At 32.7% G+C, this 18,523-nt stretch overlaps 1 protein-coding gene across 1 annotated transcript; it reads left to right on the top strand.

Moving 5' to 3' along the window:
* Window positions 1-9,591: 9,591 nt before the first annotated feature.
* On the top strand, window positions 9,592-15,169 carry LOC145601227 (potassium transporter 6-like). The gene is made up of 8 exons (XM_081657199.1): window positions 9,592-9,966; window positions 10,089-10,581; window positions 10,754-10,807; window positions 12,467-12,727; window positions 12,823-12,875; window positions 13,316-13,439; window positions 13,530-13,784; window positions 13,897-15,169. Exons 1-8 carry the CDS (start codon window positions 9,922-9,924, stop codon window positions 14,958-14,960), a joined length of 2,349 nt encoding a protein of 782 aa, XP_081513325.1. The 5' UTR covers window positions 9,592-9,921; the 3' UTR covers window positions 14,961-15,169.
* Window positions 15,170-18,523: the final 3,354 nt, after the last annotated feature.

Below are 18,523 nucleotides of genomic sequence, written 5' to 3'. Positions count from 1 at the left end.
ATGGCAAGCAACCCAAACGTGCGTCCCATAGGATGGTGAAATCGTTGAACAAAGTCACCATAATTCATAAATCAAAGACACTTCAAATTTGGTCATAAAAGTTGAAAAGAATATTCCGATTAATTAGTCTTTAATCTTGTTTATATATATATATATATATATATATATATATATATATATATATATATATATATATATATATATATATATATATATATATATATATATATATATATATATATATATATATATATATATATATATGTAGTCATCAATATTCAACATTTAAGCTAGACAACAACACTAGTAAAAGGGAAAGAGATGATCACTATCCAATACTTAAGGGACCAGGAAATTTTTTGCCTCGGTACACTACTCTATATATACTTGTAATTTTAGAAAAGTGCTTCCCTCGTTTCTTTTTGTAATTTACATTATTTTTGTCTTAAATGATTAAAATTTTAAATTTTGCATAGAAATTCACTATAAACATCAAAATGCTCTTGTTAGATTCGATTTTAAATGTATTTTCTAAATATCGACATGTAAGAATTATTATTCATACCATATTATTGAATATATATGTGATCAAAGATATGCAGTGGAGACCTTAGCGTGAAATTCATAACATAAGGAATTAAATAGAATGGAGGGAGTAACAAGTTACCGTTATAGGAAACTCTTTTCAAAATTGATCACATATCAATATTGGGAATGACGAAAATTTCATTTATTCCAATACAAATCCTTAATCAATTACTTATTGTTATTAAATCGAGTAGTTTAGGTTTCTCTCTTTAAATATACGTATTAATTAGGTTTTTCCGAAACTCTCCTTGTATCTCTATTTTATTTTATTTTTTTGAAAAAAAAAAAAAACACAAGTCAAAGTTAAGGGACCAGCAAAGGGCAGGCCAGATCAAAGATGGTCACAAGGTTCAACAGATCCTCTATTATCGCATGTATTTCATTGTAAGTCTCGTTAGTTTTGATTATTGTGTACGTGCAACATCGTTCACCACCATTCACCAACTGCATTAAATATCTCAATTATAGAGATATGGGACACAAAGTGTTACTTGTATCATTGTATGTCTCATTCCGTGTAGTGTATGTGAAATAATACTTTGGGCTTGTTCTGATTTATTAAACTGAGCTGATATGAACTGATTGGAACTAAACTGAATTGAATTGATTGGAGCTGAATTGAACTGAACTGATTAGAGCTGGACTGAATTGAACAGAACAGAAATTAAGCTGAAGAGAACGACCCTCTGTATAATTTTTTGTTATAACATATATGGAGAAAAATTTAGATCTAAAAACAAACAAATTATATTAAAATACACATACATAGATTCACGTATTTCACTAATATAAAAAGATACTCCGTACAAATTAACAATGTATTATTGGCTATGTGGCCTATGTCCACAAGCAACGAGATGATACATGTCATTATTGATAATGACCGAGAATAATACTGATACAAAGTGAGCAAGGTAAATACATTATAAGCTTAAAATACTACCTCTGTTACACATTAGTTGCAACGATTACATAAAGTAGAGAGGAAAAATGTCTAATCGTTGCAAATAATACTTCCTCCGTTTCTATTTAGTTGACGCGTTTGATTTAGACACATAAATTAAGGAGAGGAGAGAGAGTGATAGAGAATGAAAAAGCAAGTGGGGTATGTAGCTTGTAAATGCAAGGTAAAAAATTTACCCAAAAAGGAAACGCGTCAACTAAAAAGAAACGGAGGTAGTATGTAACAGAGTTAGTAGAAAATTTTAGGCCAGATAACAAATACAACCCTTTGTCAAGTGGTTGCTAGCTAGGGGGCATATCTAATACTTTTACACTTCGCTCTGAAAATTACGGAGTACTTCGTATTACATTAGATAGTGTGTGAAGGTCTTCATTCTGAAGAAAGTTGCAAATTCTTTTCGTTAATACACGATCAAAAGATTCACAACAAATGAATTATAACATGTGGATTTACTTAGTGTTGTGCCCATCTAGAGATTGATGTGAATGATGTCATTATGTTACCCATAAAGCTAATTTGTCCATGTAGTTTCATACTTTCATCCTCTAGCTCATGTATTGCAATTTTGCAACAATATAATCACCAGTGAGGTATCGATCCAGTGGTTAAGACTGAGGGTTTATAAGACATTTGATAGGCTTTCATTCCATTTGTAATAATGCTCTTCTGATATATTCAATTCGCACAAAAATAGAAAATTACAACAACTTATTTAGTTGATTGGTAAGTTTCATTAAGGGTCTGTTCTAATCTACTAAACTAAGTTGAACTGAACTGATTGAAGCTGAACTAAACTGAACTGAGCTGAAATAAGTCGTTTATGAGAGAAGAAAATTAGGAACTGAACTGAACTTATTGAAGTTGAACTAAACTGAACATAGTTGAAATGAACCGTTTATGAGAGAAGGAAATTAGGAACCAAACTGAAGTGAACTGAAATTAAGCTGAAGAGAACAGTCCCTAAAAGTAGTCAAGCTTTCCATGAAATTTCACTTAGTTTCATTGAAATTTGAGGAGTCAAAGGACATCAATAGTTTTTTTTTTTATTATTATTATTATTTTTTCACTTTTTTTTTAATTTTTTTTAAAAATTTTTTTTTTGTGAAGAAGAAACTATAATTAAAATACTAGTAAAACCAATAGTTGCGTAATTAGAAGGGGTTAAAAAATGTAATTAATCCCCAACTAAAGGTAAACTTTTCTCATAGGTCGGTGATTAAACTATTGATAATGTCAATTATGACCTCTAAATTAAACACGCATATTAATGAGTTAAAAATAGACTCACTTAAGGTGTAATTGTTCAAAAGTTATGTTAATTTTGCTAAAAATGATGGGGCCAGGTGAAAAAATAAGGCTCTATTATTGTCCATCTAAATGTCACCATAATTAAAGCTATTAAGGGTCCATTATCAAGTAGAAAAGATGACCTACTATAAAGTAAGCAATTATCTTAAAAAATAATAATTATAATATACTTTAATTTTATCATAAGATAATGACCAAATCAAAATGAAATTCAAAGCAACATATCATAATATTTGGCAAGTGTCCTTATATAAGGATAACCCCTTTTTATCAATTTTTTTTTCCTTTTTCTTTTCTTGGGAGCAAGCAAAATGGCTAATAATGGTCAACCAAGTGAGAAATGTGTGTGTCACTGTTACATACAGTAGTTAGATGTTGAAAGCGTGACGAAATGTCAAGGGCGTCTTTAGGATTCTAGATCCAACCACATTCGATTCTTTGATTGCATACGATTGTCAATACTGGAGGCGAATGGCTGAGTAATGTGTGGCGTGGTCATTTTACTGTATGTGTCAACTCGTTTTATTAAACACAAATTCTAATATGGTGAACAACCCATTTTATTGGAGGCAAATGGGTGAGTAATGTGTCAGGTTGTCTATAAAGTTGTCAAATGACCACGTATGGCCAACCATTATGTATGAATTAGTATTATAGTAGGAGTTACTCAATCACTATTACAGCCTTACAAGGATTAATTGGGTTATCTTATCAGTGTTAGATATAAGGGTTACTCGGTCAATATTACAGGATTACTAGGTCAATGTTTTAACTTTGTTTTTTTTACAAGCGGTCACACGGTGTAATTAGCCGCACAAAAAATGCACAGAGGCAAATACAAGGTTTCATATGTGGTTGGTTTTATCGTTTGGCCGGGGTTACTTATTCAAGGGTTGCTCGGTGAATGAGGGGTTATTATTTGGTCAAGAGTTACTTCATCGATAAAGGGTTATTATTCGGTCAATAGTTACTCGGTCGGCCAGAGATTACATGGTTAGGGGTTACTTGTTCGATTAGATCAAGGTTATTACTCGTTCGGTCAGGGTTACTCAATCGGTCAATGGTTACCTGTTTGGTGTATTGGTGTGTGTCATGGTGTGGCCAGCCACATAGAAAACGTACTGTTCTCGCTAAATATATTCTATGGAATCGTTGCATGCGTGTGGCATGATTACCTTTAACACCTATTAACTTGATGTTCCCCCATTAAATTCCCACATTTTTTATGGGGAACACAATATGGAAATAAGAAAGTTTGGGTTTTTCTGTACAATTATTTTGAGCAATATTCGACATTAGCTTTTATTTAACGGGGATAGCTTATGCTTGTAAGATATGTCGAAGAAAAGTGGATATTTAATACTCCCTCCGTTTCATTTTAATAGTCTCTTATGGACAAATTTTAGTCCCAAAATATTCACCCCATTTGCTTTTCCCAACAACCATTAATATTAATTTTTTACCAAAAAAATAGCTTAGCACGGCCATTTATGAAACTATACCATTCAAACTAGATGTGTTTGTGCAATATTATATGAAAATTATGTTGGGGTGTTCATCCCAAATCCCACATGGAAAGATTAAGGAAGTGAGAAGCTCCTTATAAGTTAAAGCACACTCTAAATAATATGAGGCCTTTTGGGAAGGTGCCCAAAAACAAATCCGTGCGGACTAGGCCCAGAGCGGACAATATCATACTAATGTGGATTGGAGTGTGCGTGTGAACCGTCAAGGTGGGGTGACCTGGGCCCAACAAATTAGGGTAAATTTGAACGTTAGGTTATTATGTATGGTTACAATTATCATTTTAAAAGTGCTAGTAACCTATCCAATAAGCCGTTTCTTATTTTTGTACTAGTTTTTGTTGTTTTTTTTCAAAAACATAAACTCCTCAATTGTTTCTAATTGCATTATATAATTTGAGCAAATAATAGGTTTTTTTTGTTTATAATACAACTAATGAACTAAGGGCCTGTTCATATTTACTTAATTTCAGTTCAGTTCAGTTAAGCTCCAATCAGTTCAGTTCCAATCAGTTCAGTTCAGTTCAGTTCAGCTCTTAATTTCCCTCTCACATAAAATATTCATTTCAGCTCAATTCAGTTCAGTTCAATTCAGTTCAGTTCCAATCAGTTCAATTCAGTTCAGTTCAGCTCCAATCAGTTCAGTTCAGCTCAGTTTAGTAAATATGAACGGGCCCAAATGTGATTGTTTATTTATTTGTTAATGCTAATATGTTAGTAATAGGGGTGGGATAAAAATAAATTTTAAGCTAACATATTCGATTAATACTCAATCCAAAATTTCCAATATTTGAACCCTATGGGATCGTGCCTTACAATTATCATTTCTATTACAAGTAACATACGAACATTAAGCATTGAATAATCAATCCGGAAACAATACCGGTTCGGATATTCAACGTATGCACAATCCCTAGTCTAAAGTATAAACCCTAAGAAAAGAGTCATAAAATCAATGAGATGGGGATTGCTCTACTAATCACGTTTCTTAATTAAATTTAGACTACATCAAAGTTACTGTTAAAACTATCAACAACTATTAGCTAATGATACTGTAGCTAGTAAGGAAAAATATCGTGACAAATTTTTTTCTTAGATTTGTGTTTGATAATAAAATTAAATGGTCCTACCAAAGAAAAATACAAAAGGTTGCCCAGCTAACCCTTCATATATATCTTACATCACTTATCAAACAAAAACCTTTTCTTCCAGACATTTCTTCCAATTATTAATTATTGAAAGTGATGTTTTGGGGGTGATTAATTAGCTTCTTAATCACTTATATAGTTTCTTTGTTATTCTTCTAATCAACTCCTACGAGTATTGTTTACTTGTTATGGGCCATTTTAATATATACTTAATTGATGATTATTCTGACTATTGAGATTAATGAATAGCTAATTAACTCTAGCACGATATCTTGATCCAAATAGATATCTAAATTAATGAAGTGTTAATTATAATATTAAAGGGGAACTGGAGGAAATGAAAAATGAAAATATGTACTACGGGAGTATAATTATAATTTATGTATTTCACGGACTTACTATTAGTAAAAATGGGGAAAAGGAAATATAATGAAAAATATATAAAGTACTTATAAATATAATTCATGTACATTTAACAGGTTTGTTAATAAAAGTTTTTTGATCGATGAGGTATTATTAGAAAATGAGTGGTGAGGTATTACCGTATTAGTATTATTGTAAACATGAATTCTTTTTGAAAGAAGTTATAGATGTAAATCATGTGAAAATAATTAACTCACGAAAAACAATCATGATTAACAATAATACAAAATGAAGTACAAAATATATCGATGAACAAATAATTGAATTCCCAACTCCAATCCTTATATTATTCTATATATTAGTCCACAAACTTCAATTAATCCGTACAATACATAAATTAAAATAGAGTACTCCGTAGTATTTAGCTAGCTCCTCATTTTTTCATTGAAGCATGTTTTCTTGGAAATTTGGAATAGATGACGTACAATTTTTATATTTCATTATTTTCAATTAATTTAATCTAATGGTGTTTTATATTTTTTTCTTGACGCATAAGTAGTTTACTTAAATGCGTATGATAGGCAGGTTATACAATCAAATACAAGAAAACGCGAACATCATATTAATTACTCCTTGACAAGTAATTTGACTTATATAGTAGGCAAAAATTCCTTAGCTTGGAGTAAAAAAGAAAAAGGGACAACTCAATAACTAACAAAACTAGCACTCGTTCAATTACTTGGACTTAACGACTCTTGTAGAACTACAACACTTGGTCGCTCGCTCTTACATTTTTCTTCCCACACATTCTTCAACTAAATTACAAGTTACAACTACCAATCTTTCTAGTATTTTGTGTTCATTTGGTTTGTGTGGCCTGTTTTCTTCGGCTTAATTTCAGTTCAGTTCAGTTTTTAATTCTCTCCTTTCATAAAATATCAGTTTAGTTTAGTTTAGTCAGTTCAGCAAATCAGAACAGACCCTAAGATTGAAAGATTTAAAACCTTAGGGCATGTTCTCATTGACTGAACTCAGCTGAACTGAACTGAACTGAAATGAATATTTTATAAGAGAAGGAAATTAGGAGCTGAACTGAACTGAACTGAATTGAGCTGAACTGAACTGAAATTTCAACGTAAGAGAACAGGCCCTTAGTATATACTAGGTACTGTATAAACATATGCCCTACATTTCAAACTAAATATACTCCGTACGTTTTATTATTTATTTGTTTTTTTACTTAATTGCTAGAACTTATTATAATTTTAAATTAAACCTTAATAAGGCCTAGGTTAGGTATCTTTTATCTCGGTTAAATAAGCCAACTTTTGAAAAACTTGGTTTCCACCTAAATTGCCGAAGTTACCCTTGTTTATTACAGTACTTTCCTTCAAAAATAAAGTTTTCAATACAATGTTATAAGACAAGTTGTTATGCATATATTTAAAATTCTATGCACATTATTGCATATTTGCATGTATATAGGATTATTATTATAGTTCTCAAAGTAATAATGTGTAGAGCAAAACTTATTGTAACTTTAAAATTAAATTTGAAGTTTTAATACGTTTTCAATGCACAATTATGAGATAAAAGAAGCTTTACTCCGTAAATGTAAGTTCCTAAGGATTACTTATGAGGAGCTAAAAGTGAAAATAATAAAATGAGATCAGATAAAATATTAATTACAACCAAATTAGTGATAATATCGGATGTATGATTTTGTCATATATATATGCTTATTATTTGTACTCAATAATACTGGGTAGTCCCGGAGATGAATATATATTTCATCATTTCCTTATTTTCAAATAGTTTCGTCATTGGTAATGAAAATTCTACTACTACTCCGTATCTTTTTTCTTTTGAGGAGATAAGCTCTCATTTAATATGCATTGTAACTTAATTTTAAGCTAACTAATACTCCAATAATTACACATTTAATTATATATGCAAAAGTCCACTAAAATTGGAAATACACTTAAGAGCTAAGAACCAAGGGAATAACATTTATTATTTGTCCCAAAGTCTAACAAGAAATCACCTAGTAATAACTATCCTACCAAATTTGGCTGCAATAATTAACATATTTATTTACTCTTCCTTTATAACCATGGTTGTTACTTGTTGGGAGCAATGGAAAAAATTTCCCCTACTACAAAAGTGAAATTACATATACTCCATTTTGAAGCATTATTTTCATTTAACGGTAAAAATAAGATTTGATCTCATGTCATACAATTGTCATAGGTATTATCCATTCTGTGTATGACCCCATTTCTCGAAAATGGAATCTCGTAAATGTTTAGCTATTTAAACCCAAAAAATCCCACAAGTGAACAGTTGCACATAAGGCATAAGAATCACATACCATACTAGAGAGCAAGAAAAAGTTCATAAAAACAAAGAGATCTCAACATCAATATATTGTTCCGTTTGAAGGGTGAATGAAATGAATAAAATAGAGATATAAATTTAGATGCAATTCCTCCGCATCCGCTGATAAATTATTAATACACTTGCACACCTCTTTTGCCACCACTTCACTCTCTGTAAGCCAGGTGGGATAATTCTCTCCTAATCATACCGGCAAAACTTATATACAACGGGTGTATATTCTACAATCGGATTTATTCTTCTAAATCACGTAATAATACTCGCTCGTCCTACAATACATTATAGTCACATCTTTGCAAAGGTAAATTACTGAATACTTCTTTTTTTTTTTTTCTTTTTTTTTTGTTAATATCTATTTATTATCATTGTAACAATTTTGAGTTTCTCATATCTCAAATTCTCAATGTATAAGTCTAAAATTACATAAACTTCTATACGGATTTTATTTTATTTTATTTTGTATTTTACTTAATTTAAATTGACACGTTCCTCATTCACTTTTATCAATACAAAAATTCAATCATTAGTATCTTTAGTGATGATAATGTGAATAGTGTCAAATTAATGTGTCAACTACGAGTATAAAACAATGAAAGTTCTTGTATAACCTATTGAATTTTTTTTTTTTAATTTTTTTTATTACAAGTATTATTATTATTATTTTTTTTATTACAGTGTAACATTGATATTGTAAAATTATACTCGTACATCAAAACAAATCTAACAAACTTATATTTTTTTTTTAAACACAAAAATACAACTAGATGGTCAAATAATACTACTCTATATATTTTTGCTTACATGCATATTTTTATATGTGGCTGATCATACAGTGTGATGATCATCCATCATAGGGGTTTTAGTGTTACAAGTACGGTGTTACTCTGTCAATGTTACGAAGGTTACTTTGTCAATGTAATAAGAAGTAGAGGTTAAATGTTACAAAAGTTACTTTGTCAATGTAATACGGAGTAGAGGTTACTCGTTCAATGTTTTAAGAGTTCGGTCAATATTACAGAAGTTACTCGGTCAGTGTTAAATAGATTACTTTCTACTTTTACAGTTGTCACATGATGTGACCAGCCTCACACAGATTTGGTAATTACTTTTTTTTTTTTTGAAAGAAAGATTTGGTAATTACTTAATTAGTGTTGAAATTCAATTATTACAATTTAAAAAATTTAAAAAAAAAATTAAAATAAAAAATTAAAATGGAGGAAGGAGGGGGGTCACCAAATCATGATATAAATAATTTTAAAAAATCCCATTTCTCTTTAATTCTTGTCTTTGTCTTTCTCACTCCTCATTCCTCACGCAAAATATTCTTAAAATCTGCCCCCCATTTTTATATACTCTCTGATTCCAAGTTCTCCTCTACTCTTTCTCTCTCTTAATCAACCACTCTCTCTCTCTCTTAAAAGTGTCTTAAAGTTTCTGCCTTTGTTTGTTCAACTGCTTTACGAACCTACAGTCTTACACACCATTCCCATTAATCAAAATTATACTCTGTTTTTTTCAGAAAAAAAATAAATTAAATTTGATTGGAAACTGTATTTGCAAAAGTGGGGTACTTGATTAAATCCCTTAAATCATCAAGAAAAATGATATTGTGCTCTTTTTGAAGGAGTTTATGATGGATCCAGAAAGTGGGCTTTCTCAAAATCAACAAGTAAAGGTGAGTTCTTTTGCATGTTTTAAATAAAATTATCCAGAACCTATTAGACTCCGACTAATCTTAAATCGTGGGCACGCCCCCGATTGGTTCCGTAATGCTAATGGGTGTCTGTAATGATGCAGAAGAAAGAATCATGGAGACAAGTTCTGATCTTGGCCTATCAAAGTTTAGGAGTTGTGTATGGAGATTTGAGCACATCCCCACTTTATGTTTACAAGAGTGCATTTGCAGAAGATATTCAACATTCTGAAACAAATGAAGAGATTTTTGGGGTTTTGAGCTTTGTTTTTTGGACATTAACAATTGTTCCATTGCTTAAATATGTGTTCATTGTTCTTAGAGCTGATGATAATGGTGAAGGAGGGACATTTGCTTTGTATACTCTACTTTGTCGACATGCTCGAGTTAATTCACTCCCTAATTGCCAATTAGCAGATGAAGATTTATCTGAGTATAAAAAAGATGGGGTTGTTATTCCTTCTGAATCAACTATTGGGTCAAGGCTTAAATCAATTTTGGAAAAGTATAGAGTTTTGCAGAAATTGTTGCTTGTTTTAGCTTTGATTGGAACTTGTATGGTCATTGGAGATGGTGTTTTGACCCCAGCAATTTCTGGTAATTTTTCATTTAATCTGGGTTCAATGAACTAGGGCAATGATGTAGTCGGGATTTGATTTCAGGTCTTGGGTACCACCTCGAGTAATTCGGGGTTTGTTATTGGGGGTGGGTTTGTGATTTTTATTGATTGATTGATTGATTTTTTTGGGTGTGTGATTGGAATTTGCAGTTTTTTCAGCAGTTTCTGGGTTGGAGCTTTCAATGTCACATGAGCATCACAAATGTAAGAATCCTTGGTTTTTATCTTGTTTTACTGTTGTGCATGAATTAGGAACTAGTTGGTAATTCTATAATTAGGTAGAGATTTAGACTTAACAGTTTTGATTATGACCTATGGTTTAAATATAGTATGAGATTTAAATTTATTAAATTATTTTTGTTAGATGCTAGAATAATGGACTGTCATATCATTTCTAAATATACTATTAGGTTATATGATAGCAAATTAACTGTGATTTCTTTGCGTTGTTCTTCTTCTAGTATAGTCTAATTTGAAACTGTGTTATCTTTTCTGAACATGACAAAATTTCCTAATTTCATAACTTTCTTTTAGTGTTAAGCTTTTGTATAGCTAGTGGATTAGGTTCCATATGTTTTTTATGTGATTGTGATTTTGCATCAATTTGTCTGTAATTTTTATTATTGGAGAGGATATATTGAAAGAATCTTTAAAAAAATCTACTCTAGTTTTTTATTTGGTAGTGTCAACTTTTCACCCATAACACATAACCAAGTGGTTGAGACAAATATTGTTCTATCCTTTGTTTCTTATTATTTGGCAGCATCTTAAACTTGTGACTTTTATATCGAGACTCTGGAATTTTTACATTATATACTGAATTGATCAGCCATTACATTCGCTACGAAACTTGATGAGCTAATTTGGGATATATTTTAATTTTGGTTTATCAAATGGGTTATTTAAGAACATGTCATTGACCAGTATGACCACCGACCACTGACCCTCGAATAAAGCAGCAGCCGCTTTGTATATAAGTTAGAAGGGAGAATGTTTCCAGGATGGTGCTTGAAAATTTTATTTACCAAATTGGGTGCACGGGCTTTGTTTTTATTCTAATAATGTTTAAATGAGATAGTTGGAAAAGGATGCATCTTTTAATCTTTTATGAAGCGGCTAATCTTTGACTGCCTGGGATATGTGTCTACCAAAGTAACTTTTGGAAGTAGGTAATGCTGTATCTTTCTACCAAAATTTTAATCTTTAATCACAAGGCACAAAATTTCTCAATGAGATGACCATATTTTATCATTGATGCCTTCCAATAGCATGTTCGGATTTCGGATGATGTTCCATGATGCGATCAAGGCTTGTGCTTTAGCACCCCCTACAGTTGAATTATTGTTATAAGACTTTTTTAACTAATATAATAATAATATAGATACAGTTAGGACTTTCATCACTCTGCGGTCTGTAGAATCCTAATTCAATTTTATGCTTATACTTAGCTGTAGTGACTTAACATGTTATTATATATTTTGTCTGGGAATCATTTTGATCTTGATACCATTATGTGCTGAAGCTCTTGCTCGGGCTAAAACTATCACCTTCCAGGAAACATTAGGAAGCGTGGTTTCATTTGTGTCTTTCCACTTTTAAAGGCAAAGGATAATAATGTTTTATAAAATCTTATGAAAGAGTAGCTTAGTGCATTTATGCTGTCCCCCACTTTGGGACAGCACAAATCGATGTTGAATCGCATTTCAGTAATATCTTAACAACTTGCTCGTATACTTTGAATAGGAGAAATTCACATGGGTTTTTGAGGGATGATATGTTTGGTTTTACCTCTCTGCTAGTCTTTTTCATCTGCTTTTATTAGATCTTTGCCCCTAACAGCTTCGTACTCCCTTTGTAAGGCAGATGTTGAAGTCCCAGTTGCATGCATTATACTTATTGGCTTGTTCGCTCTCCAGCATTTTGGGACCCACCGAGTAGGATTCTTGTTTGCGCCTATAGTCGTGACCTGGCTTTTCTGCATCAGTGCCATCGGTTTATATAATATTATACACTGGAACCCACATGTTTATCAAGCGCTCTCCCCCTATTATATGTACAAATTTCTGAAGAAAACACAAACCGGTGGTTGGATGTCTTTGGGTGGAATTTTGTTGTGTATAACAGGTAAATAAATTTTAGTATTTCAATAGAACCGTTTGAGATAGCCCTTCATCTCATTTGCGGTGTTAAGCTCACAATGTGAAATTTTACAAGTACAGGTTCAGAGGCTATGTTTGCTGATCTCGGCCACTTTTCTCAATCATCAATAAAGGTACATTTAACTTCAAACACACTTCTTAGTATGATTCTTAACAAGTGGAGTGATGCGCCATTGTCGTCAGTCATTCTGGGTTCAATTGCTAGATATTTCAATTGCTATACACTTTCTTTATTATGACATGTTCTACTATTTCCTCCTTTTTAGCCAAGTTGTGACTTTGATTTTAATCTTAATTTGACAAGTTCTTTTAAGCTTACTCTTTCGGAAGTCTAAATGCACGGTATCCAAATCATCTATATGGAATTTGATGTTGTAATTTGGTGTTGAATTCTCAAAACCACAATGGTCACTGCACGAAGGCTGTATTACAAACTATATAGACACTTCTTTTGACTGCTTTTAAAGACTAATTAAAATCACTATCCATATCACTACCTTAGAGCCTAATATAAGAGGCTGCAAATTAGTCTAAAAGTGATTTTTCTGTCCAGATTGCCTTTACCTTTTTGGTGTATCCGTCGTTGATTCTTGCTTATATGGGACAAGCTGCCTATCTATCAAAACACCATGTGATGGCATCGAGTTACCAAATTGGATTCTACGTTTCTGTGCCAGGTAGCCATTTAACACTGATTTACTAGAGTATTACTTCAGAGCTAATCCTTTCGTATGGTTAAAATCTGGAGTTGAAATTGTATCTGGCAGAAAAATTAAGATGGCCTGTGCTTGGAATAGCCATTCTAGCTGCTGTAGTTGGCAGCCAAGCCATAATTACTGGCACCTTCTCCATCATTAAGCAATGTCAGGCCCTTGGATGCTTCCCGCGAGTTAAAATTGTGCACACATCTTCCAAGATTCATGGGCAAATATACATCCCCGAGATTAATTGGACATTGATGATATTATGCTTGGCCGTCACTATTGGTTTTAGAGACACAAAGCGTATGGGCAATGCATCAGGTATGTTTTTTGGGTTTTCACATTTTAGAGTCGGGCGAATTAAATTTTTTTTCCCCGCCCCTTGTGTTTTGGGACTGGAGGCTAAATGTGATTTTGTTTCATGTCTAAACAGGTTTGGCTGTCATAACAGTAATGCTTGTGACAACATGCCTAATGTCACTCGTCATTGTCATTTGTTGGCGCAAAAGTGTCTTTGTAGCACTTGCTTTTGTATTCTTCTTTGGCGCCTTTGAAGCATTATACTTCTCCGCATCCCTGATCAAGTTTCTCGAAGGAGCTTGGGTCCCTGTTGCCCTTTCGTTAATTTTCATGGCTATAATGTACATTTGGCACTATGGAACTCTCAAGAAGTATGAGTTTGATGTCCAAAACAAGGTGTCCATCAATTGGCTGCTTAGCTTGGGGCCGAGCTTGGGTATTGTACGAGTCCGTGGTATGGGTTTGATCCACACTGAGCTTGTCTCTGGTATCCCAGCAATATTCTCTCATTTCGTTACCAATCTTCCTGCTTTCCATCAAGTCCTAGTCTTCCTGTGTGTTAAATCAGTGCCTGTTCCGCATGTAAAGCCTGAAGAACGATTCCTTGTCGGTCACATTGGGCCAAAAGAATACCGGCTGTATAGATGTATTGTGAGATATGGGTACCGTGATTTTCACAAGGATGACTTTGAGTTCGAGAATGATCTCGTGTGTAGTGTAGCAGAGTTCATAAGGGGCGAAGGTAATAAGATGAATGGGTTGAAGGATGAGTCAGACAAGGATAACGACGAAAAGATGACCGTAGTTGGAAGTCCCTCAACTCATGTGGATGGGATAAGGATGCATGAAGACATGGATGAAAGCAATGAAGACTTGCCAGGAACTTCTGAGCTGAAAGAGATACGATCTCCATTGACCACCCCAAAGAAAAGGGTCAGATTTTTGTTACCCGAAACACCAAAGATGGAAGATAAGTCTAGGGAAGAACTTCAAGATCTAATGGAAGCCAGAGAGGCAGGAATAGCATACATATTGGGGCATGCTCATGTAAGAGCAAAGGCAGGTTCGAGTTGGGTTAAGAAGCTTGTGATTAATGTAGGTTATGATTTCTTGAGAAGAAATTGTCGCGCACCTTCTTATCCGCTCAGCGTACCTCATGCATCAACGTTAGAGGTAGGAATGATCTGCCATATTTAGTTAAAATGTTAACCGATGCAATGAGATTTTGCGTATACTTTGTAAATGATGTAATTTTGCTTTGTATATGGAATTGTCACCTTGTTTTGCATAAATTGAAAGGGGACAATAGGAACAATAGCTCTCCAGGAAAACTTCATACCTGCACAAGGCATTTGTTATTTTTTGCGGAAGCAATGTGCAAGAACTGAACAACATAATTTTAGCTCCTTGACAAAATGGTTCCCTTCTTCCATGGCTTCGACGAGCCAACCTCTCCACCCTTGTGTTTTCACTTCTACCGCCATCCCTTTTGACATCATGATCGCGCTATAAACATGTCATTGAACAAAGTTTTCATGCAAATGAATTTTTAAGGGGGAAAAAATACAATAAAGGATATATTGTTTAACTTAGGAACGAAACTTTAATCCGTTTGGCATCGCTGTGGTTTTCTGTTTTTTGGTTTTTTGTTTTTTAAAAGTATATTACATATGTTACATAATGGATCAAAAAATATTTAGACTTATTAAAATCACGATAATTTTGAAAACTGACAACAAAAAAGTGAAAACACCTTTTTCTTGTTTCCTGTTTTTGGTTTTTAGTTTTCAAAAAAACAGGAAACTGAAAACCAAAAATGATGTCAAACAAGCCCTAAGGATATATAGTGCACACTGTTTTGCGAAACAAATAAATTTTATAAAGTTTTTTTTTTTTTTTTTTTTTTGCAAACAAAAACCACCGACTTACTTTTTTTTGTAAGATGAAATCTATATGTACTTTTTGGCATTGACTAATGCTTTTAGACGTTGACTTCATTCTTTTTCTTATGTACACCCAATTCATGACCAATTTTCCTCCATATTCCTTAAAATTTGGGTTAACAGCCTTAACTAAAATTTGGATAAAGGGAGTACTCTTCTTCTTTTTTTTTTTTTTTTTTTTTTTTTTTTTTTTTGGTGTTTAGAGAGTCACAACTCACAAGGGTAGGTGATGAGAATCGATTCCAAAATTTCCCTCACTCAGTCACTCTCCTACTCTTATTTATGAAATACAGAGTATATCATATATTCACATAATTGCGACCTAAGTATTTCTTATTCATTATTGATTTTTATGTTGAAGGGTAAAGGTTACATCGTTGGCCCTATGAATTCCCCATCTGATAGAATACAATTGATAAACGACCTGCCCGTGATGCTCAAAAGACCAAAGAAAATGCAATATATAATTAATCTGAGCATGTTCTTTGTCAGTTTTATATAATAACTGGTACTAATGTATGGTATATTCATTTATAGTCCAAAATCAATCATGTTCATTTTTTTTTTTTTTGGAATAAGCATATTCTTTTGCAAATGACGATATTCATTTAGAGCAACATATGCATGATAGTATGACAAAGTTAATCATGCTCATTTATATTTTTATTTGCGTAAGTATAAACAATGATATTCATTTAGAGCACCATATGCTCAATAATAGTGTATTTTGTACGACTCTATTATGATCCTATCTTTGGTATAACTGTATCTTTTTTTAAACAACAGTATTCATTTAGAGCACCATATACAATAATACAAGATACTATGATATGGAATAATACCTCCGATTTTTTATTTTTTTTTTGGAGGTACTTTTTTGTGGACAATAAAATAATCCAATCCTAAAACAGGCCCAATGAGAAAGAACTACATGATGCTGAACTGGGCTCAAAAGCTCTCTTTTATTGTATAGCCCTAGCCATTTGAATATTTACATATTTCGAAGTTTTGGGCCGTATATCGTTCCTATTTACTGCAAATTGATTAATTGAATATCCAGTTTTGTCCTCCACTATTTTCTAACCATTTTGATATTGGCACAATGCACACATGATGTTATTAATACAAGTATATGACAAAAGCTAACGAATGCCTTGGAGTGTTGGATAAGATTAGCACTGTCAAAACGGTTTGACAGTTCGGTTTCGGTTCGGTTTGAAATCGGTTCGGTATTCAATCGGGTCGGTTTGGAATCGGTTTAATTATCTCACGGGTCGGTTTTGGTTCGGTTTAAATAGTTATCGGTTCGATTCGGTTTCGGTTTATTCTTAAGCGGTTTTAATTCGGTTCGGGTTGTAAACAGTCCGGGTAGTAAACGGTTCGGTGCAGACGGGTTGCGGTTTGTTAACGGTGCCGTGTAAACGGTTTTTATCCCGGTTCAAACAGTTTCGGGTTGGGAACGGTTTCGGGTTAGAAACAGTTCGGTTCTTTTTTGGTTCAGTTTATAACTGGTTCGGTTCAGTTTATAACTGGTTCGGTTCTTCGATGGTTTAACCACTTTAACGTTATTCATATCGGTTCCATTTCAAGTTTACTAAATTACGGTTCGGGTCAGTTTTCGGTTTCAAAAAATAAATTGTTTATCGAGTTGTTTGGATTCGGGCAGTTAAATGATTTTGGTTTGAAATTTGATAGTACTTGCTAACCTTTTGCATTCACAAGTTTTATATAAAGTCGCGAATCATTTCATATTTACTATTTAGGCATCATATTATAAACAAATTCTCATTGATTTTATAAATACATATTATGTTCTGTTTCAAGTTTAGTCATACTGATCTTACTAGTTTATTACGAAGTAGATTATAAGAGTTAGTGTATTAATGTATTACAATGTTTACAATTAGGTTATTATATACTTCTTATTTAATCATTTATATACATGACTAGAGGAAGTAGTGTTGCTAATAGTTTGAGGCAGGGCCTGAGCCTACTTGTTTTGCTCTTGTTTGTGAACACTGATTATCCTTAATGAATGATTTGCCTTGCTATTTTAAAAAAAAAAATAGATTTCTAATATTTAATCCATTTAATTATATTCCCGTCAAAAAAAAAATCCATTTAATTATATAAAAAAGTTTGTAAACGGTTCGATTTAGAAGCGGTTTGGTTCATAAACGGTTCGGTTTATCACCAGTTCGGTTTACAAACAGTTCGGTTTTTAAATGGTTCGGTGCAAACGGGTAGCAGTTTGCTAACAGTTCGGTGTAAGCGGTTTTTTTGCCAGTTTAAACGGTTTTGGGTTGGAACCGGTTTCGGGTTAGATACGGTTCGGTTCTTTTTCGGTTCGGTTTTCTTACAGTTCGGTTTATCTTTGGTTCGGTTTGTTAACGGGTTCGGTTCTTATACGATTTAACATTATTCGGGTCGATTCGGTTTCGGGTTTACTAAAAATACGGTTCGGGTCGGTTTTCGGTTTCAAAAAAATCGGTTTTTAATCGGTTCGGTTCTCATTTGGGTCGGTCGGTTTCGGACAGTTAAACGGTTTCGGTTTGAAATTTGACAATTTGAGATAAGATAGCTAAAAATAGAAAAATTAAATTAGATTAAACATTACTACACCGATTGACACGTAATTTTGTCAAACATTTTCAAATTAATACCAATTTAGGTAATATTTTAAATGCTTGGCTAACGCTTTGGGGGCGTTCATTAACAAGATACTTAATATATTTCATTATCATTTGGTAGAAAGTAATAAAATATTGATACCATGAATGTACATACTAAGTGAAATTTGACAAGATCATATATAAT

This window comes from Chenopodium album, chromosome 21, assembly GCF_948465745.1.
Source record: "Chenopodium album chromosome 21, dcCheAlbu1.1, whole genome shotgun sequence".
In the NCBI taxonomy this organism is placed as follows: domain Eukaryota; kingdom Viridiplantae; phylum Streptophyta; class Magnoliopsida; order Caryophyllales; family Amaranthaceae; genus Chenopodium; species Chenopodium album.
This window is presented reverse-complemented; position numbering and strand designations above follow the sequence as displayed.

What these genes read in the sequence shown, in the direction of transcription:
- LOC145601227 (XM_081657199.1), top strand. Translation starts at nt 9,922, where the DNA reads ATGATGGATCCAGAAAGTGGGCTTTCTCAAAATCAACAAGTAAAG. An exon ending in TTTGACCCCAGCAATTTCTG is followed by an intron (nt 10,582 to 10,753) that starts GTAATTTTTCAT and finishes TGGAATTTGCAG; the next exon opens with TTTTTTCAGCAGTTTCTGGG. An exon ending in GTCACATGAGCATCACAAAT is followed by an intron (nt 10,808 to 12,466) that starts GTAAGAATCCTT and finishes TTTGTAAGGCAG; the next exon opens with ATGTTGAAGTCCCAGTTGCA.